Source organism: Pagrus pagrus (genome assembly GCF_965226575.1).
Source record: "Pagrus pagrus genome assembly, chromosome: 18".
NCBI classification, from domain to species: domain Eukaryota; kingdom Metazoa; phylum Chordata; class Actinopteri; order Spariformes; family Sparidae; genus Pagrus; species Pagrus pagrus.
Genome location: NC_140202.1, coordinates 15,082,336 through 15,104,722, shown reverse-complemented (window position 1 = coordinate 15,104,722; position 22,387 = coordinate 15,082,336). Strand labels below are relative to the sequence as shown.

Sequence of the window (22,387 nt, the reverse complement as noted above, 5' to 3'; positions counted from 1 at the left end):
CTCAGACAGCAGAGAAAAGAGCAGCTATAGTGCATTTTACTTCCAGTCATCATGAACTATGTATCTTACAATCAAGCAGATAAGAAAATAATTTACAGCGGGCCGCTGTGTGGTAGTTTCAAAGCTTTCAACTCCAAGGTTAAGAGAACCTGTCCTTGAGAGGGAGGAGGCGGAGGAGGCGGAGGAGGAGAGTCCGTATTGAAGAAAGGATGGTGGTCATGCACACAGCACAGATACATTTTAAGTTATTCAGACAATGTCCTTGATTTCAACACTTCTTCATGCCTTGTTTTTCAAAAGGACTTCAAAAGGGTTTTTTTTAAGAGCGGAGATGGAGGGAGGAAATCATTTGTTGCACATTCCTTGCACTCGAAGCAACAGCCAAAGCTTTTTAGTTTATTAAGCCAAAAAGCTCAGGAGCTGGAGTTTTCTTTAATAAGGTTCAAGATCACATAGACCTTTATCACCATTGAAGTAGTAGTTTGGGAAATGTGATTATTTGATTTTTGTTTGTTTTTGCAGAGTTGGCATGATGAGATACCACCCTTATACTCATATGGTATATATAAGGCTACAGGCAGCAGTCGGTTAACTTAGCTTTGCACCAAAGGGGCCAATATGTTCGATGCTTGTTAGATGGTCAAATAGCTTCTTCTTTTCTCTAGCTCTTTTTTCATTCTTGATACACCACTCTATCCACATTATGAATGCCTTTCAGGAGAAAGGCCCATTTTTACCTGTAATTGACACATTGTATCTTGTCTTTTATAATCTGTTCAGAAATTATTTTTAAAATATTTCATTGTGGTTTTTTTGGGCTGGAGGTTGAGTTTTGTTACCTTTGGACAAAGTGGCTGTCCAGCTAGCTGTTTCTCCCAGTTTCCAGTCTTTTTGCTCAGCTAAGCTAACCAGCTGCTGGCTGTGGCCTTATATTTAGCACGCACGTACAAAAGTGGTATCAATCTTCTCATCTAACTCTCTGCAAGAAAGCGAAAAATCCTATTTTCAAAAATGCTATTCATTTAAATTGTGAACAAAATCAGTCACATGGCACGATGAAAAAAGCCTCTTTAAGGACATGACAGTCTCCTAAACTTAGGGAATCTAGCCAAAGATTCATTGCACCACCAAGATAGAGTTATCTGATCATATAAACGAAAAAATAAATTCTAAATCTAATAAAACTTTTGTAGTAAGAAGCTTAAAAAGCCAAATTCCTAGGTTGAGTGAATGTGGAATGCTCTGCAAGTTTTTGCAGTACACTGTTGTAAACTTTTACGAATGGAAAAGAGCATTCAGTTATTCTCGTTTTGTTTTATTTTCTTGTGAAGAATATAACTCTCAAGAAATGTCCTTCCAGCTTCCAGAAAATCTTTGTTTGACAGAATATCTGTGCTGGGTCAATGTGTTTTGACACTTTCCTTCAGCTGAACCTTTGACATGAATCAGGCCTTGTTTTTGTATGTCAGTCCCCTCCGTTAATCCAGAAAGAACACATGGTTGAGTGGCTTGCAGGACCATAAGTCAGAAGAGATAACTGAAGCCTATTTGTTCAAGATTTGGCAGAAATGTGTTTATGTTTTTTCAGGGCAGTTCAGTCTTTCGGGATCAACTCGGTCCATGTGAGCTCCTGCAGCACCAAGCCAAGCTGTGACCTGTTTGTGGTCCTACAGCAGAGTCCGCAGAGTAAGAAACTGAACAGTGAACGCCTCTGTTCTGCCTTTCCTGGTAGCAGAGGAGTGAGATATGTGGGCCAGCTGACAACAGCCAAAAAGACTGCGGTCGCGTTTTCTCCACAGACATAAACAATGACACTTCCAATTTCCTGTGCATGCTGTGGACCAGGGAAGGCCATCCACAGAGAGGAAGGAAAACTCTGAGTGAGTGTGTGTGTGTGTGTGTGTGTGTGTGTGTGTGTGTGTGTGTGTGTGTGTGTGTGTGTGTGTGTGTGCGTGCGTGTGTGTGCGTTCATGCATGGCGGAGAAAAGACGTGGAAACAGAAAGGAAGTCATTGGTTTTACGCTCACAAGTTTTTTTCCGCTGAGTTTTGTGGCGTTACTTATAAACTTTTAAGTAAGCCCTGTTTTTTTAGCATCGAGGTCACCAGCCCAACAGTCCAGATGTTGTACCTGCAGCTGAGATACATCTGTTTGCAACATGATGGATAAATCAGCCAGATGGAGTTACCTGTGTCACCTTCCCCCCACTGCAGCCCCATCAGTATAATGAACTTCTTGTTTACCATATGTGTGAAATGCACCAAAGGAATGCGACTATGTGTGTGCTTGAGCGTGTGTATGTGTTTGGGAGAGGCCATGTGTACTTACCCTCCCCATTGTTTTTACTGCTACCAGACTGGCCATTTGTTCTGAGGCACAGACTGTGCTCTGTGTACTTTTGAGGGCTGTTGCAGCAGCTATAGGTTTTGGTTGCATTTCCTCCCCCTCTTGCGGTCCCGTTTCTCTCCGGTGTCAAGTCTGCGCAGTAATTTGGGATTTTGTTTAGTCTTGGGTGGGGAGGGGGTTAGTTGAACGCCTGGTGCTGTGCAAGCAGCGGCGCAGGCCTCCTAACACCATCACAGGGTGTTTCGGCCCGCTCCACTTCACCAGATCTGAGGGAGCAGACCTGAGCCAATTAAGAGCGGGGAGAACAGGCTGCTGTCCGTCTCGCTGCGGCCCGCCCCCCTCATCGCTTTGATCTCTTGCACGCTACGCAAAACCAGAGCCAGAACACTTTACCCTCTCTGTGCAGGCCATGGACGACAGGACTTGTCCAATTATTACAATCTGGTTTCAACGTTTCTGGCTAATCAGACAAAAAGATGACAAATTACCTCTATCTCATTCCATCTGCCCACATCCGAGCTGGTTTTAGAGCTGCTTTTAGTCAAGGAAACCAGGATTCAGATATTTTATTTGCTGATTCCAGTACACTTTACTTAGGAGAGCTTTCACCAATTTTCGTATTTCCCAATGTTGGAGACTTGAATGTATTGTGGTCAAGATCAGCAGTTCCCAAACTCAGGATAAGGACTCTTCAAAGGGCAGACAATATGATTAACAGGGAGGAAAGGAGAAAAATAATCATTCTTGACTTTGGAAACAGCTGTTGGCAAAGCTGTCTCACCATAAGGTCCATTCAGTAGCTAATCTGGGTTTTTTTTTTTTTTTTTGATGGAATGACACAATGTTCATTAGCAGATAGAGTTTTCCAGATGTCATGAAAAATTTAAGTAGATGCTCAGATGAATTTCTATTTCTATAAGTGCCTTAAGGACATAGAAAAGCTGCTGAATAGAGTTTATTGTTGCTGTTTTGCCAACAAGAAGAAACATATTTCTTTGTTCAAATCTTTGCTCTTCTTCTGCTTGTGAGTTTTGTTTGGTCACAACTGGAGCAGGAATGCAATATAAGCAATGTATTTTCTTTTGCAAAACCTTTTTTTTTAAATTTTTTTTAAAAAAATGTGTTTCACAGAATTCTCCTTTACTGTGTTTGTGTGTCCTCAGGACCTCCACGGGTGTCTGAGAAGGTTGTTCACAGACAGTCCGTCCGGCTCGGGAGTGCCATTAAGCTGCCATGTCCAGTAGACGGAGACCCTCCACCCCTCATTATGTGGACCAAAGATGGGCGCAACATCCACAGCGGCTGGATCCGTTTTCGTATCCTCCGCATGGGCCTGAAGATCAAGGAGGTGGAGCCAGACGACACGGGGACCTACATCTGTAAAGCCACCAACGGCTTTGGTAGCGTTAACATCAACTACACCCTCATCGTCATCGGTGAGTGGAGACGAAGTCTGTTTGTGTCACATTAGATAGTTTGTATAACCTGTTGCTTTGCAGGTTCGTGAGATTAGATCATGGAGGACCGTAAAATGTGTCACTCTTGTTAAAGCTCAACTGAGCATCCTTGAAACATGAAGTCACCTGTCTGCTAACTATAAACAGAGACCGTGGCAGTGAGTCAGTCTCCTGAGTTGTACGATCAGAGTGCATCTGCTTCCTCTGTGGTGTTTTCAATGCCATGTTCGTAACACTTTCCTGTAGTCAACAACCTCACCGCAGTTCAAATGTTAAAAGACAGCATCACTCACAGAGGTCGAGGTCTAAAACAAGTGGATTTGTGGAGGTTTAGTGGTTGATCCTCTCATCTATTGTATGTGTTACAGCCCCTACCTCTCCCTGTCCAAAGTCAACAGCGGCGTGGGATATTGTTTCATACCCCTTCATCCTCTGTGACTCAATTGGATCTCAAGCTCTTCCTTTTCCTTAGGCTACACTCTGTGGAGGCAGGAGGTCTGCAGCTCCGCAATAAGAAACACATTCAGTGTAATAGTGCTGGTTTGTCTTCGGACGCTCGCACAGCTCTTGAATGGGAGCCTGGAGGATTAAGCACCGTCTGACCGGGTGTGTTACTCTGTGCGTGTGCATACAGTGCATTTTCTCTGCGCGAGAGCAGACATGATGAATGAGCGGAGTGGAGCGTGAAGGCTGTGTTTAGTCTAATTACTCTAAGATGCCTAATTAGGGCCAGAGTCAGAGTCGCCCAGAGGCTGCAGCTTCATCTCTCAGATGAAGCCTGGTCTTCTGAGAGCCGGCCTTCAGAAGAAGAGCCATAATCAGGCAGATGTGGAAAACACAGAGCGCTTCAGAAAACGCTGCTTTTTGTTGTAAATCAATCTCTTGAGTTGGGAACAGACGGGACCAAAGTTTATTTTAGGGTGCCCCTCAATGTGAAGTTGCCGGCGAGTTCAAAGAGAGGGTGACTGCTGATTGTGCTAAAATGAAAGGTTGGAGATGGAGGCAGCGCGCCAGCTTTAATGTCAAGGTTCATACTACAGTTGTGTTATATAGTTTCAAAGTCAGACGTGGTTGACTGTGTCTGCATTGCACTAAAAGGGCAATCTGAGTTTAACAACATACATACACTGAACACTTCTTTGTGGACTACGTTCAGAATCAATCATGTGATGAATAACAAGCACCGTGTCATTTTCGGTCTGTTTCAAAGCTCTGTTGATTGGATACCATGACAATCCTCGGGTGTATTTTAATGTGATGGATTAAGCCTTTTCAAAGTAAATGTGGATTCTTTCAAGTGAGGAGTGGAGTCAATGTGGATAGTACTCCAAGATTGAACGTACAGTATATAGTTTCTGCTGCTAGGGGTGAAATGTTGATTTCTCTAGGATTGAACATTGTTCAAAACATTTTGGATAATGTAAATGCAAAACTCAACAACATATATAAACAAGACATTTTAGACATTTTAATGCAGAAACGTTACATATCATATCTTTAAATGCTGTTACAAAACATGATGTGGAAACAAATAAAAACCTTTTCAGAAGAACATTTACATGCGCCTGCTGGTGAAAATTAACCGATGAAACACTTGAAACAACTGAAACTGCAGTTGAAGTTGAAGTGGAGGTGCTAAAAGAAGTTGAAGTTTCAGTTCAATGAAAAAAGTTGAAATGCTTCCATGACTCCCGGCTATTTAAACATATTACATCTTATTGTTTAAATAAAATCTCTGTAGTAGAGCCAAATACTTAACATGCATGTGGAATTTATGTCTGGTTTTAGATATTGATTTAATGCTTGGAGATATGATGATTTTGATAAACTAAAGCCAAGCCGCACACACACACGCACAAACATACAGGAGACACACACAATTAGCCAATTCATCTTAGTGATAGATAACAACTTTTTCCCTGCGGTGTTTTCATGTGACAGATAATTTGTCTGCTTTGGCTTCTGCTGCAGTGCGAGTGAGTGAGAATGAAGACTTCAGCGAAAACAGTTTGAGACTGCCGTGATGGAGCCGGCAGGGAGATCAGTTCAACCTGACTGCATACGCTGCTCTACTCCCACTCGGTGATTACGTTAGGAAAAAATACCTTTGGAAGTTAAATCATAAGTCCTTCTTGGAAGCATATTTCCCTGAGATTTTTATCATGCGTGTTTTTGCCCTTTTTGGAGTTACCTAGAGACTTTCTGGCCTGACTCTTAATCCTGATCTGTTTTGTTCCATTTCCTACTTGTCCTCTGGTGGTGAGTGCGTGACAGGCCGACTCGAGATACTGAAATCTGCATTTCACAAGAACCCCCTTTCCTTCCCCCCTCTTTCTGTTTTCTTGTCCATCATCCCATTAGGCGCTGGCAGGCCATCACCACAGCGTTTGTTTTTATAGGTAATTGTTCCATCGGAGCTGCGTTGCATTCTGGGTGCCTTTTTTGCCACAAAGATTAGGGGGCCTCATTGTCAAAATACGTCCAGAATTGAAGTCAGCTTAATTCAGCCAAATAGTCTGCAATTATCATGAGCAACACTTTCCATTAACGTTGAATCGCCTAATTGTTCCCCATTTTAATTTAGTTGCGTGCAGTTAACTGTAGTGACCTGCAGGGAGGCCCATTATGTTGCTCAAAAAGATCAGAGGGGAGATTATTTATTTGAGATGCTGTAAATGAGGGGTAGCTCCCAGCATAGCTGCACATACAGTATCCATCATGTCAGTTTATTATTTTTACTGGATCACAGAGGGAAAAAGCAAGAGAAGCAACTGCAGTCGGTTATAGTGCCGGTCAGGGGAGAAGGGTCGACGAAATCCTGGCAGCTGTTCAAGTTCAAGGCCCAGCGTGGAGAGTATAACATTTTAAACATCGCCTGGGACCCAGCAGAGAAGCCAAGCAGAAGACAGACAGTAAGAAGAAGAGACAGCATAGAGACGTGGGGTGAGATTGGAGGTGAGAGTGTGAGGGGTTTTGCAGGGTGATGTAAGGAGGAGGAGGAGGTGGGGGTTTCACTGCGGCTGTAGAGATCCTCCCATCTGCCAGCGGACAGCCTGTCCTCCCCTGAGCTATCTGAAGAATCTGGTCAGTCAGTGCAACATGGCGCCTCCTCAATCCCTCCAGCTGGCTGTTTGGGCCCTGTTTGGGGTGGTCTCTTGACAACTGGCCCCCATCACCTCCCAGCACCCCCACCAGGATAGACCGATGCATAAAGCAACCCTCTCTGTCCTCAGCTGCTCAGGCTACAGCAGGCTTCATATCAGCATTAACATGGGATTGTCATATTAACATTTACAGGATTGTATTTTAATGTTTATGTCTGCACTGATAATATATTACAGGGCTGATACAGGGCTGGCAGCGCTCATTATGTGTACATGGAGAAATTGGCTCTCGCGGCACATTTTTCAATTTTGCTCCTCTCTGGAGACGTTGTCAGGCCAACTGTTGGATAAACTACCCCGTGTGTGGCTGATCACATGTGGTAGCTGTTTTGAGATTTCCAGAGTGTGATGCAAGGCCACTGCGCATAACTTTCCCTGGACATTACAGTGTCCCCAACAACATCTGGAGCTCGTTGTGACCTGAAATTATCAGGCCCTTTTCCTGTGATTCAACTGGCACAGGCGGCCAGGGGAGAGAGTGTGTAGTGACCTGTTTCCTGTGGCTAGATTTGTGAATGAAGTGGGAGGGTTATGGCGTCAGACCCTAAACACTGTAGCAGACCATGAATGGATTAAAGTTGTGTGGAAGGAGGCTGATTGCATTTTAAACAATTTTATACTTTCTCTTGGAGCATTCGCTTGCACTTGAATCGTGACTTCCCGTTTGCATAACAAACCTTTTGATTTCTTACTTTACAGTACGTAAAGTATAAGGACTCTTGTTTGATCACTGATTCTGTAATAAGTTGCAGCTTTTACTTACGTTCCAGTGCAGAAGAACAGGCCTCTCGTGCATTTAGAGGCCTTGATTATTTTTATTTTTCAATCTCAAAGAAATAACAATCATATGGCAGCCATACCTCACCCATGTCTGCAGTTTAGTGAGCCAACATTGTGTAAAGACAATAGTGGCAAGGGATAGCTTTAACAGGACAGACATATAAAGGGCGCCATTGTTCCCTAGAATCGCCAAAAAGTAGAGAGGAAATAGATTCAGGGAAAAAAAAGAGTCAAAAAGAAAACCCCGGCAGTGTGGGACCATGTTCTGTTTGGATTGGGAGGTTCAGGAACCGGGAGGAATGCAGAGAGCCCAAGTGAGCAACAGAGAAATATTTCTTCCAGTGGAGGCTGTTTTTTAAAGGAATGGGTTATTATAGTTGGCCAGTTAAACCCCTTCAAATAGCCATGACATCATGGCTGGGCTTGGTGCTGCAGGGGACAAACAAAGGAGGGTTTGTACCCAGAGAACCCTGGAGAGCTTTGAGGGTTTCGGGGGGACTTGGAGGGAGGCAGAACGAGGGGGTTAGAAGTCACATCTGGACTCTTTACCTGACCCAATCAAACCCTGAGAGGGAATCAAGTGTGCCAAACTGCATCTAGAAAAATCCAACTTGAGGCTGCACCGAACTCGAAATCAAAAAGAGGTATGAAAGGTAGAGAACTGGCTGGTAGTGTTTCCATTTTGTATTGTTATCAAAACACGAAGTTAACGTAGCCTCCACATAGGGATACTGTGTCCACTCCCTTGACATATTGTTGGTGAGTTCGTTAGATATACTGAGAATGACTTACCATGTCTAATGCGAAGTGACACCTCAGCAGTATCATATAAAATCATTTAACAGCAGGCGCTCTTCAATAATCATCTCCTCCTGCACAGAGTGGCAGATACTGGCGAGGAACCTGATCTGCTCTGTTAATTCATCATTGCTTAACTCGAAAAGTCGATACGCATCACAAACTGTCGATTAGGTTTCACTCATTATATTCTCTCTAAGCCCTGTCTTAGCTCCATTGCATGATGTCAGCCAATGACATAAACTCCACAGCTGTCTCCTGGAACTGGGCTTATGAAAACTTATCATATTACTTCCAAATGCTGCAGAGTGTGACCTGAGCATGCACCCCCGCTCAGAGGAGCCTATCTATAAATGCTAAATTTACTCAGATAGAGCCAGGAACACTTTACTGGGTCTGTTTGGTGTTGGGTCGCTGCCATAAATGTGGTGATGGCGACACAGTCTACAATTAAAAATGAGACTCTGGCAGTTAATACGTTCTTTAAAAATGCAGTATACCTGTAATATTATAGTGAATACTGCTCTTTGTTTTGCCATACACAGTGAAAAACACATTTTTAGCTTATTTTCTATTTAAACTGGAACGAGGTTGTGCAAGTTAATTCTTGTACCTGGAAACAGCCGTTTCACCAACTAATCTTAATTTAAGGTCCATAAAGCAACGTTTTCTAGAGCTTGTAATGTAGCTCAAAGCGCCAGAAAAGCTAAAAAAAGTTTCACATCTTGTCTTAAAGTTGTGGAAAGAAATGGTATCAACTCAAATGGCCTCACATCTTTATAAAAGTAAAACTATAATTGAATCACCTCATGTAATCTGTGTCATCGCCTGCTTTTACAACTTTATAGTCATTCACTGCTATTGTTTACAGTAGTGAATTCTGTTCTGCAAGATGTATTTATCCTCACTACTAAAGAACCGACACAATGCTGTTTCGTTTGGTCATCAGCTGCTGATTAATTAACTGTTGTTGTTGCTGTGTTAACAGATGACTCAGGTTCTGATAAATCTGGACCCGGGGCGGCTGATGGAGCAGAGTCTGACCTAGGCACTGATGGCTTGTCAGAAAAATTTGGTAAGAGCTCTGTTGGCATGCGAACAATGATGCAGCTGTAAATTAAAGGACCATAACAAGTTCTGCATGTTCTACAAACCACATGTACTTTTGTTTTTAGATTTTTGGATGTATTTCTTTTTCCAGGCTTTTATCTCTTTATGATATAAAACTCTATTAGTCGACTCATAAAACTTCCTCCGTCATGTCATGTCTGCATTTAAAGGAACAATTCACCCAAAAATGAAAATTCAGTCGCAAGTTTCGTAGTCTACAAAACATTTCTGGAGCTTTAGAGTAAAACAGCGTTGCAGCATGTTTTTTCTACTAAACATCTGAAGCAAAACAACCGAGAAAAAAAAAAAACACCATAAAATGGCTCCATACAGCTTGTCTGGGGTAATTCCCAGGAAGCCCTGAGGTCGCTAATTGATTTGAAAAAGACATTATTTACACCCTCAGCATGTGGTCGTGCTTGTGCAGCCACTTCAGACAATGCTTTGAGCTTTTGAGCTGTATGGAACCATTTTATGTTTTCTTTTCACTTATATTTCACGTTTTGAAAACAACTTGCCATCTACCTCAATTGTTTAGGAGATTTCTGCAATCCTGTTTTGCTGTGAAGCTCCAGAAATGTTTTGTAGACTACTACACTTCACCTGTCTTTCTATTGGCATGGGGTTTAGTAGATAATGGCTGAATTTTCATTTATGGGTGAATTTATCCTTTAATTTCTCTCAAAGTGACATATTGTTGATTACTGGAACAAGTTTCAATTCAATACAAATCAATGGGAGTCTGGAACAGAAAGAAAAAAAACAAAAAGAGAAGAGAGAAAGAACTATATATAAATGATTTGTAGTTAAGGAGCCAAAACTTGCAAAAACGCTGGTATGGTCCTTTAAAATAAGGCTGTGTTGTCAGCTCACATCATGTATCCACTCTTAAGTTATTGAATGTTTCCTCTTGTTTCCCCAACAGTGCGTCCCCGCTTCACTCAGCCTGCTAAGATGAGAAATAGGGTGATAGCTCGTCCCGAGGGCAGCTCACTGCGGCTCAAGTGCATGGCCAGTGGAAATCCTCGACCCGACATCGTGTGGCTGAAGGACGACAGGCCGCTGACGGAGCAGGAGGTTGGCGAGGGCCGTCAGAAGAAGTGGACTCTGAGTCTGAGGACCCTGACGCCGGAGCAGAGCGGCAGATACACCTGCAGGGTCTCCAATCGGGCGGGGGAAATCAACGCGACGTATAAAGTTGAGGTCGTACGTGAGTATCCCACAGAGAAGCTGAGCTGCACGCATACCGAACATACTCACCTGGAAATACGAATGCTAACAGATGAGGCATTAATTTAAATGATTACTGCTGTTTGTGTGGATCATTGCTTCGGGAAATAGCATAGGAATAACTGTAACCTTTACAAAAGACCTTCTCTCTGATCTACCCACTCCTGACGTCTGATCGCGATCAGCAGGTCTTATTCATATCCTCGCTGCATGGTTGAATGTGCATGTGTAATCATGTATATGAGAAGCATATTGAGGAAGCAGGCTTGAGAGTGAGGGCTTGTGCCCTGGTGTTTGCACAGGGGGAGAGAGAGAAAGAGAGAGAGAGAGAGGGAGAGAAGCTGTTTAACTCAGAGACCCTCCACCCAATCTGGAGCTGATTAAAGCCCAGCTGTCTGCCAGACCCCCGGCCCCCCCACCCTCCCATGAGAAATGTGTGCTGTACAACCAGGAGCAAAGAAAGAGAGGAAACTAATCACACATACTTCTAGTGTTACATGTGGTATTCCTCCCTCTCTGTCAATTATAAGTCCTAAGCCCGAGGCTAATAACGGTATGGACAACTAAGACCTCTTCTATCTGCAGAAGGGCTGTCATGTCAAAAGAAGTCCTGACAGTGTTTCTCTGTGTTTCTATACAGAAAGGACAAACTGCAAGCCTATTTTGACAGGCACTCATCCGGTCAACACAACAGTGGACTACGGAGGCACCACGTCGTTCCAGTGCAAAGTGAGGAGCGACGTTAAGCCGGTCATTCAGTGGCTCAAACGGGTGGAGACAAACGAGGAGAGCCGCTACAACTCCACCATCGAGGTGGGAGACCACCGCTTCGTGGTGCTGCCCACGGGGGAGGTGTGGTCACGACCCGATGGCTCCTACCTCAACAAGCTGCTCATTACCCGCGCCAAGGAGGAGGACGCCGGCATGTACATCTGCTTAGGCGCCAACACCATGGGCTACAGCTTCCGCAGCGCCTTCCTCACTGTGCTGCCAGGTGAGGCCTGGGGAATGTCTGTTTACAGTGTAGTGCTGCTACAGCAGCAGGATGTGTTACAAACATACTGCAGAGCAACAAATCACCCACTTGGACAAGGATCTGTGCTATCAGTTTGTATATTTTATGTGGTTGTTTAATTTTAGGGATCTGCATTAGTGCACATCACACAATAACATCACAGGAATGTTTAACTGAAAGGAAAGCGAGACTACATACATGTCAGGGAAAAGTAATGATGACAGATGACAGCAAAGCAAGGTTAACGAGCATAAATGTTTTGTTGTTACCTGTTTTATATCAATTTTTGACATGTTTGGGACTTATTCTCCACCAAATATATAAAGGCCTGTCAGATTCAGGAGGCATTGAAGCTATCATCTTGTTATTTAGGGCTGATTTGTAGTTTTTTAATTTAGTTTTTTTTCTGTAAACAAACTGAAGCAAATTTATGAAGTTGTAGGCATTTAAGAGCTCAAATGAGGGCTGGGCTGTCCTTAAAATGATATTCAGATATTTTTAGGCTATATTGCGATATACAACATATATCTCAATATTTTTAAATATCCTCAAACGAGCTGCATAAACGCTAGGACTGAATATCATGATTATTATTTACCAAATATATCGATAGCAATATTGCAACAATATTGTAGAGGTGACTCTTCACAATATACTACCTCAATGAGATTATTGATGAATAATCACCAGTAATGTAGATATAATGACTAACTGGGTAAAGGCAAGTATAAGAGAACAAGTGGAACAGTCTGGTAAATTCAGAAAACTACATCATTTTAATGTGCCTATAAAAATCAGGAAAAGACAACACTTGTGCCAAAATATTAGATGATACATAGTCTCTATAGACCTCCCAGCCCTAGCTCAAATGATTGGTCCATTAACCAATTTGAAAATAATTGACAGAAAATAATCAACAGTTCTGATTATATATGAAATATGTAGGTCAGTTTTCAAGAAAAAAAGTGCCAAACACTCGCTGGTTTTTGCTTCACAAATGTGAGGATTTTTCTCTTTTTTATATCATTGTACATCAAACATATTTGATTTGGCAAAAAAATTAACTCATGGTCTACTTAATAGCTCATGCAGTGCTGTCAGCATCTTACATCTCACAGTCTTCCTCTGGGCACTTTATTTATTTAAGACTTGTGATGGTGTGATGACAGATGGCTGTATATGAGATGACTCAATGAATAAAGCATCTTTGGCCATTTTATTGACTAAGTGCTCAATCCAAACAAAAAACAGCAGACTAATTGATAGTCAATATAATCCCTTGTTTCAGGCCTGAAGCACTTCACCTGTGTATTTAAAACAAACTCTTGGCAGCGTTTTAAGAGTTGGAACCTTGTTTTGATTTTATTTTGGCCCTCTTTTTCTGCAGACACGAAGCCTCCCATCACGCCCATTTTCTCACCTGCCTCCAGCTCCCTCCCCTGGCCTGTCATCATTGGGATCCCGGCTGGAATAGTGTTCATCTTTGGCACCGTGCTCCTGTGGTTCTGCCAGAGCAGAAAACACTGCCCCCCTCCCAGCGCTCCGGCTGCGGCCGCACAGGTACTGCAGGGCTCCCACCGGCTGCCCTACCGAGAGCGGGACAGGGGCTACGCGGCTCCGTCGTCCAGCTCCTCCAGCCCGGAGAAAGACTGCATGAGCTCCATGAACTATGAGGAGTACCTGGCACAGCAGCAGCTGCTCCTCGCCCAGGGAGGCCCAACAATCCCCCCTAAAATCTACCCTAAAATTTACACTGACATTCACACGCACACTCACTCCCACGTGGATGGAAAAGTACATCAGCATCAACACATTCATTTTCAGTGTTAGCCTCAGTGCCAAACATCCCAACTGACTGTTCCAGTATCTCTGAGGGACAATGAGCTGTGGACTGAACAGCCACATTCACCTGGCATTAAAAAAACTCTTCTCGTAGCTGGAGATTACTGGGAAGAGTGGGAAAAACAGTGGCCAGTGATACACATCCAAACTTCCATATTTGGTGCTTATTTTTTTTACCTGTCATATCCTCACACCACTAAAAAATCCATGAATCCTTGTTGTGCACTTAATACAAAAAAGGACTTTTGTTTTTTGCAGCGTGTGAGTTTAAACGCAGCTGAAAGGTCTTCCTCAGCAGCTGAATTTTGCATTTTCCTACTTGAGGTGTAGCAGAAAATGGAGGTTAGGTTTTACCTTTCACTTATTCAGCTGTTGGAGCGCAGAGGCTCCGTGTGTTCTGCCTGGAAATGAAGATGAAAAATGGTACTCAAGATTTACAAAGGGGCCGGTTTTTACGCTCCTACTCAGGTAGTCCTTTTGTTGTTAAAGATGCATAATGTTTAAAATGCTGACCACTATCCTTTATGTTACCTTTCTCCATCCCTCACTTTTGTCCTCTGTTATCAGTGATATAGAGTAGGCTGGTAATTTTTTTAAGCCTTTGTTATGGCATGCAAACCTTGCCTAAGACTGCAAGGGATGGCAGAAGTGTGTTTCCACGTTAACTGAATTGGTCTCCGTTATATTTTTACTTAGGTTCCCATCATCCATTCAGTAGCATGTTTTCAGCAAACCAGCAGAGGATAACCTTCTCCAACCACAGTTTATGAAGCTGTAGTCATTTTATAATCAAGTTGAGTCATGAATATTTAATTTATTTTGCTAAAAAATGTATCAAATGTGTAAAAGTTTTATTTTTCAGAGCAAGGCGTTTTACCTATCTATGTAATGTTATTAAAGTATACTGTTGTTGTCGTGTATAGTACATTTTCAGTACTTCGTCACCCAGTTTAATCACATTTAGTTCATGCCAATATGTAGGTATTTCTGTATGTAATTTGGTTATATTTGACAATCTTGTATGATGTACTCTGTTCAAGGCTCAAAAACTAAATCATCTAAAGTGTGATGGTTTGGTGGTTTGATTAAATGACCTTAAACAAATTCAGTATTCATAAAGATTTAAGTATTTGTTCAACCACTGAATATTCTTCAAATGCTGCTAACGAAGGCGTAAAAGTCCTTGTAAAAATTGTTGTCATCCAAGATAACAGTTCCCTGTCCTAAAACATAATGGCTGGTTACAGACAGGTCAGCTTTCTTCCTTTGAGTGAGCTGAAGTGTCTGCTGAGGGTGACACAGAGGGCAGCCAGCAGAGGGACACAAGTTACTGGAATGAATGACTGAATAGATACCATACAGACACAAGAGCAGCCTCACAGTCCCTTTTTAGATGAGTGATGGCCCCTGCAAGACTACACCGAGTGACCAGCATCTTTCCCCCATTTAAAGTGAATCGCCTCCCCCTCTCCTCGGCCCGCACTACCACCTCATTCAACTCCAATCTAGGTAGGATTTCCTTTCACCATTTAGGAAGTGCATTGTCCTGCTCTGGGAGTGATGTGACAGGACCCTGTGATTGCTCAGGAAAGAAGGGGAGCATTGTGTCAGGTGAGCTCTTGTTTTGTTGTGAGCGTTGCAGGATGGGGATGAGCTCTGGCTCCAGACAGATGAGGGGTGAGTACGTTGAACAGCTTGTGTGTTTTAAAAAGGAGAAATTCAACACAAAACTACTTTTTTTATGCTTCAAACAGCCATGTTACGTCCATTTCCATAAATAATGCTTTAAATTCAAAACCCAGATGATGAAATAATAAACATGAAGACAAACACTGCCCCCTAGTGGTTTATAATCATGCACATGGCAAAATGTTCAAACTTGTAAATCATCTTTATTAAACTTTTTACAGTAGTATAAGAACATGAACAAAGACAAACAATGTACTACACATGAAAATGATCCAGACAACAGCGATTAGGAAAAACAGAAATAAAGTTAGAAAATATACAGTATTTACAAATGAGCTCAACCCTTCTGGACTTTGGTGATAAGCTCATCACAAAGTTTGGTGAGCTCTTCAGCCTCCTTCTCCTGCAAAAAGGAAATTAGAAAAATGTAAAGATGATAATTCACACTTTATCTTAAAAATTTCTGCAATACACACCATCTAATATATTTTAACTCACCTTTTGGTCCAGGCTCTTCTCCAGTGACTGTACCTTCAGCTGCTCCCGTCGCAGCTGCGCTTGAAGTGCAGATACCTCAGATTTGTTCTTTGACCGCACCTCAGCAATTTCTTCATTTGCTCTGAAGATGAATAAATGTCAGTCAGACACTGCATGTCCTCCAATAAAGACTATTAACACAGTAAAAGTCATGTCTCTTACCGGCCAATTTTCTCCTCAGCGTGGGCTTTAAGGGTCTGGTAACGCTGCTCCTCCTTTTTGATCCTCACCAGATAGTCCTGAGCACAAGCTTTCAGTGTCTCTTCATTCTAGGGAAAAGGCACACAAAACTTTACCAAAACTGCCACAGCTTTTGTGCTAAAACATAAAAAACGTCAAATGTTCATGGTCGCCGACCTTTTTGTAGCCCTGAACAACATCCTTGTACTTCTCCAGTCTCTTGAAAAGGTCGGCGAAGGATCTCTCCATGGTGTTCAGATCACTGGACACCTGCTCCTTCTCCAGCAGAGCCTCGTTGAGCTTCATCTGAGCCTCCTCCTTCTCCTTCTCTCGATCAGCTGATGAATACAAAGACGTTTGAAAGCTCTTTTTAATAAACCACTTCAACAAAAATACTTACAACTGTGACGTGCATAATTTGTTAACTTACACATCATTTGTGCGATCATGAGCTCAAATTCTGCAATTATTTTCCTGTGTGCGAGAAAGAAGGTGTCAAATGTCTTGAAACCTTTGATATCATTGAGTTAGAATGACAAAAAACAAACAAACCGCAGCTTACCTCATTTCTTGACCATCATCAAGTAGCTTTTTGTACTTTGCACTCCACTGGTCCTCTTTAACCATTGCCTATAAAGAATGCACACAGACTATGTTTAATCAGTGTCATTAAAAAACAACAATAAGTTATTAGTTAATGGTGAGGGCCTATACACCGCTTCTTTCAAATTAAAGGACAATTTTTGTTAAAGGGGCACTATGTGGAAATTCAAACATAGAATTTTAATATTACCAATATGACTTAGTCTTACGCTTGTGCGTAGGAATACGTACAAGCGTAACAGAACAGAATCCAGACCATCAACAAGATCTGTATAAAAATGGCTTTATTCACATCCACCTAAACCAAGTGACGTGAAAAATGGGAAAACCTCTTCAGAGTTTGAAACGGGTGCTGCCATTTGTAAAAACAAGTCATTGAGCAGGACATACTTCAGCCTGGACCCTGGCAATGGCTGCATCCATGTCCTTCTGACTGTATTTCAGCACTTCAATAATTGAATCCTCCGTGGTTGCTGGCTGGCGGAACTGTGGGACAAGGCTCTCAAGGATTGGAGGAGGCTAGATGACAGCAACAATGTAAATAAAGTTAGGAGACACAGTAAGGACTTGCTGAATGTTGTTTCCAAAACAACGGACACACACATCCACTTATAGTCAAGTGTTAAGTTAACAAGCACAGTCAATGGTGGTGGTTCAAGAGTTACTTACTGGTGCTATAGCATCATCGAAGAGCTTGAAATCGTCCTTTTGTGGTCCATTTGCAGTCTCTTTTGCCGACATCTGTGGGGCTGCAAGCCTGAGGAGGAAAAGAAGTCAGTTGTGAAGTGGTCAAAGTGGTTACATTTGAGACAAATCTCATTTTGTTGTACACGACTTCCATAGCGGAACAAATTCAGCTCTAACGTGCAGTGACTGCAGCAATCAGAGTAAGTGAAAACAGAAGTACGTCATACTGTGAAATAAAGCCAGCGGGGCGAGGGACGTGGGACATCTGAGCAGCCGGGCCGGCAGACTTCTTTGGGCTCTCTCTCAGGAGGGGGTCAAACTTAAGGTACAAGGATTGTTTCCTTAGTGCAGACTCCTTGAACTGCAGAAAAAAAAAAAACAATTAACCATTTTGAAAATGTTTAGGTCATGCATCAACAATGAAAGAATTTAGTTTTTTGACACATATGAAGAAAATACTTACATTGCTGGACCCAAACTGCTCAAGGTAGTCGATTTGTCCATCAAAGTCATTGGCCATGACTGGAAACAAAGATCACAGGTTAACATCAAAATGAGCTTTCAATGATGCTTCACAAAGAATACATTCCTTCTGTACAGAATTAAGCATTTCTTCAGTAAAGAAGTACTCTGACTTCTATGAAATCACAACAAACTCTAAACACAACTTGACAAAATAAGAGTTATAGCCAACGTTGACTTACACACAGTTCCAGGAACAAACTCGTCATTGAATTCTAACAAAGCAGCCTGTGACTTCTGCTCAGGAAGACTCTCCACAGGTTTTTCAGCTTCAAGTTGAAATCCCTGATCAAAGGTAGCCTCGTGTTCAGCATCCTGTCAAGCCACAATAAAAACATTTTTGATGAAAAACACAAGTTAAATAGAGAAACATGATTGCATCAAACTGCGTTACTTCTCTTACCGCTCCAGGGTTGGCTTCAGCAGCTGGGACACTCTCTCCAGCACTACTGAGGGAAAAAAGCAAACAAACTTACAGTGAAATCAGGTGTTTGTGGCAGTGCCGACTGCAAATAAATGCTTGATACACTCAGAGAAAGGTTAACGTACCATGCTGGCGATACATCTTCCTTCTCCACAGGCTTGTCCATCTTCTCTTGATTGGAAGCTTCCATGAGCACCGGGCTGGATTTCTCGCTGATCTTTGGAGAGTTGGTCATGCTTGATTTTGTACCAAAGGGATTGAAGTTTGGGTCATCAAACTTGTCAAAGTCAAATGAGTAAGCTACTTTAGGAGCCGGAACTTCAGCAACATCACTGGCTTCAGGCTTCACTTGACTCTCTTGTGGTGGTTTGACATCAGATGCCGGCTTTTCTGCTTTCGATTTCAGACCAGGGGGCCTTTTGCCAAATTTCTTGGGTGGTTGTTTCTTTCTGACCTCACCACCATCATCGAAATTGAACTCAAGTTTGACCGGTCCCTCCTTGATTGGGGCATCAGATGGCTGTGCTTCAGCAGCTGGAGGTTTGGCAGCATTAGCCGAAATTGGGGCGACTGTGGCTATGGGTTTCACCTCAGGCTGAACAGGCACCTCTTGAGGCACCTCTTGAGCCACCTCTGGTACTTTAACATTTGTGGGCTTATTTTCCTGAACCTCCTCAACAGGTGGGTTATTGTCTGGCATCTTTTTCCCAAGGACAGGTGAATTCTGAATTTTAGGGCCACCGGTTTGGAAAGGATCAATTGCGTCAAGGTTGTCAAAATCCAGGCTGTAAGAGCCCTTTGCTGGCAGTGGAGCATCTTCCACAAAACTGCCGGACACCTTGTCTTCATCGACATTTGGAGACATTTTAGCAGGTTGTTTTTCATCAGGTGTGGCAGCGTATGAATCCAATTCCTCGACCGCTGGTACCTTCACCACTGTGACCACGCTGCTCTCTGTGGAGCTGATGTCAGCGGAGAGGTCAGCCAGTGAGTTTTCTACGGACTGGTTGAATGGAAGCGTCTCGTCTAGTGCTGATTCGATCTTGGTCGGTTCCTCAGAAATATTCTCTGGTTCTGTGTGTTGAGGATCAGTTTGAGGTGGATGTGGGTTTTCAACCGCAGGTCTTGCAGGAGAAAGCATCATCTTATTAGAGCTACTAAATGGATCCATAGCGTCAAGGTTGTCAAAATCCAACTGATAGCCTCCTTTGCTTTGTATCGGCATGTCATCATCAGGATAAGAGGACACTTCTGTGGAAAATTCAAGAAGATTATCATACATTTTTTTAACATTCAGAGACACTTGAGGGAAATAAGTTTGTAAAGTTGGATAAACTACCTTGTTTGGGCTCACCAGGCTGCTCAGCAGCATCTAGTGGCAAAGTACTGTAAAAACAAAACAGACTTGTTTTGTTAGTGATCAGTTATTTCATTCAAAGCATTTTAGAGTATAAGAAATGTTACTTACTTTGTTTTAGCCAAATATAAGGACTCCATTGCTTTTGTACACTCATCCACACTTGTCATCTTGACAGACTTGGAAGGTGAAAGAATTCTTTTAGTTTGAGGGTCTCTCCTTGGAGTCTGAAAGCAGACCTACACACAAGAGATTTGATCAGAGGAGTAAATATTACCTGAAAGTAATGAAAATAATATCCAGCCTTTTCACCGTATCTGTATCTAACAAAAGTGCGTCTACTTTGCAAATATGTGCTAGAAAGATGACCAACATGAGGGTTATCTGCTTTTTTCTGTTTGATAAAGATCTGTTAAAAATTGTGTAGCGCTTCATATAAGCAAAGAATCAAATATTTAAAAGGTGTCTAGGTGCAACAAAACAATCAATCTACCCATCTACCACTTCAGGGTAACAAGGCTAATAGCTGTAGAAAAGGGTTTAGCCTGGTGACACTGTCGATACAGTGTGTGAATGAATATCAGGGATACAATATATTTTAAAAAAGTGAGCTGATTCCATACCTTGGTCCCCTTTGGCACAGCCTTGCTGGGCAGGTTCTCCGTCTGACGCAGGATGGAGGGCCTCCCGGTTGGTTGATCCAGGGCAAAAATGTCGTTAATTGAGCTGTTCTGCTTTCCTCCAGGGCAGACGCCACGATTCTCATCATTCACATCAACAGAACTCATCCTATAAAAAGCAAAGAGACAAACTGTAAGTTACAGGGCTGGAGCGAGCCGACTGCACTCTGAGGGAGGCGTCATCCTCAAAGCTGCACCGAGCTGATAAGACACTTTTGGTCGTGAGGTTTACTGATGGGTGTGAAAATGGACTGCACAGAGAAAGATGACACACAAAGTTAACAGCAGAATCAAGACATATGCAACTTTGCCACTTTCTGATGTAGTTAAATCTTGGTTTGAATGTGAATTAAAAAATGTGATTGGTATTATAAACTCCTTTACAGGGAGGTGTTGCAGATTAAAAAGTAAAGATTTTTTTCTCTAAAAAACTGAACAATGATCCAGTTTACATTGACAAAAAGTACAACAGTGTTGAAGCTACACAGGCAATGATGCTGTGTCGTAGGGCAATCTGTCAGCTGATATTATCCTATTCCAGATATTAACTAGTGTATGGCTGATAGGTGACACAAAGTTGCAGCACAACAATGCCAACATATTTGAAGAACAGTGCCTCCTTTCCACTGTTTGTCCACCAGATGTCACTAACAAGTTTGTTTATAATTGCATATCTTCATAATTCTAAAAAGTGTTTAAAACAATACTACAGGCCAAAATAGCATTATGTCATAAAAGTAAAAAATATCACAATATATTTGATTTATCAATATAACTGATAATAGTGCCTAGAGAAGCCCATAGGTGTATACTTTGGCTTAAGTTTAAGTGGTATATATTAATATAGAAGAGAAAATACACAGATGAATGAGTTGGGGGGGCCTGGTGAGTCAGCCCCAGGTTCAAAAATGAACTTATTTTGTCAACTGGCCAACGGCTTGTGAATGTTCAAATCTTACCAGCCTGAGTGGCTGGTAAGATTAAGATTGGGTTTTTTTGGCTGGTGAGTGAAGCAAATCTACCAGTCACTTGCTTGTTTTACCAGCATTTGGCTGGTGGCTGGTGCTCACTTTAGACCCTGGTCAGCCCTGGTCAAATTAAATCAAATTGTATGCAGCCATTGTTCATGTATCACGTAATTCCTGTGCTTTTCGTTCTCTGACATGCCAATTAACGAACGTCAGCTAGTAAAGTTTGGCGTTTTGTCATAAAAGCCACAAGAAATTTTGACACTAGACTAGCACGGACATAACTAGGGTTGACAGTAAAAGGGGCTACTTTAGCTAAGCTAACTTGTAGCTAACATAGTTGAGAACTAACCGTAGACCACGCAGATGTTAACAGTTAATGGAAAACAAAAACTTTGGATGTGTTTGGTATGAATAAACAACATTGGGAGGCACAGGCTGCTATATTATCATTCTATATTCACCACCTACCTCAAAAAAGCAGATGAACTTGGTCAAAATTATAACGTCCTTCGTGAAAGCATTCAACAGCAGGGTGACCAACAAGTAAAGATGTGCTACTGAACACCCCACGGCTTGCCAGGGTGAGAACCGTTTGTAATTTAAACGTCTCGAAACGCACCAATAGAATCACCAGAAACATTCAAAGGAAACGCTCTTCCTGGTTAAGCAGCCAATCGCAATCAAGAGCGGATATGATCCAATCGACGACTGCGCTCTGGAGCCAACTTCAAAGATATTATAAATAGCAAGATAGTTACTTCGACGACTAGCAAACTCAGCTACAGTGGTCACACGCACCGCAGACAACAACAGCTTTTAATTGTTATCAGGACATGAGCTACTTTCACTTGTTCTCACAAGGACAAGGTAATAACACTATATGTAACAGAGAAATAAACTGATAATCCTGTTGAATACATAGACACGCCTGGTTGCTTTGCGGCATTGAAAGCGAAGTGGGAAGTAAGGTTAGGAGGCTTATCTCATTACTTATTT

The 22,387-nt window shown here is 42.3% G+C and overlaps 2 protein-coding genes across 3 annotated transcripts in view; one reads left to right on the top strand and one right to left on the bottom strand.

Annotated features, from left to right (window-relative positions):
- Positions 1–14,836, top strand: part of LOC311274419 (fibroblast growth factor receptor-like 1) — a 28,674-nt gene extending 13,838 nt beyond the window's left edge. Inside the window, exons 3-7 of the mRNA XM_084382095.1 lie at positions 3,509–3,781; positions 9,533–9,619; positions 10,580–10,864; positions 11,525–11,878; positions 13,287–14,836. Of these exons, the coding sequence (XP_084238221.1) occupies positions 3,509–3,781; positions 9,533–9,619; positions 10,580–10,864; positions 11,525–11,878; positions 13,287–13,729 (1,442 nt within the window). The 3' untranslated portion in view covers positions 13,730–14,836. The remainder of the gene's footprint in view (positions 1–3,508; positions 3,782–9,532; positions 9,620–10,579; positions 10,865–11,524; positions 11,879–13,286) is intronic.
- A 777-nt stretch (positions 14,837–15,613) lies between these two features.
- On the bottom strand, positions 15,614–21,982 carry tacc3 (transforming, acidic coiled-coil containing protein 3). Of its 2 annotated transcripts, none has more exons than XM_084382268.1 (17): positions 21,860–21,982; positions 20,364–20,529; positions 19,852–19,979; positions 19,723–19,769; positions 18,509–19,634; positions 18,363–18,408; positions 18,142–18,274; positions 17,901–17,959; positions 17,665–17,798; positions 17,420–17,507; positions 17,141–17,269; positions 16,710–16,777; positions 16,578–16,621; positions 16,325–16,485; positions 16,130–16,236; positions 15,929–16,049; positions 15,614–15,833 (listed from the first exon to the last, which is right to left on the bottom strand). In XM_084382268.1, exons 2-17 carry the CDS (start codon positions 20,526–20,528, stop codon positions 15,768–15,770), a joined length of 2,622 nt encoding a protein of 873 aa, XP_084238394.1. In that variant the 5' UTR covers position 20,529; positions 21,860–21,982; the 3' UTR covers positions 15,614–15,767. The 2 variants fall into 2 exon arrangements, with proteins under 2 accessions (XP_084238394.1, XP_084238395.1); XM_084382269.1 differs by having other exon boundaries at positions 18,363–18,405.
- Between the last annotated feature and the right edge of the window lie 405 nt (positions 21,983–22,387).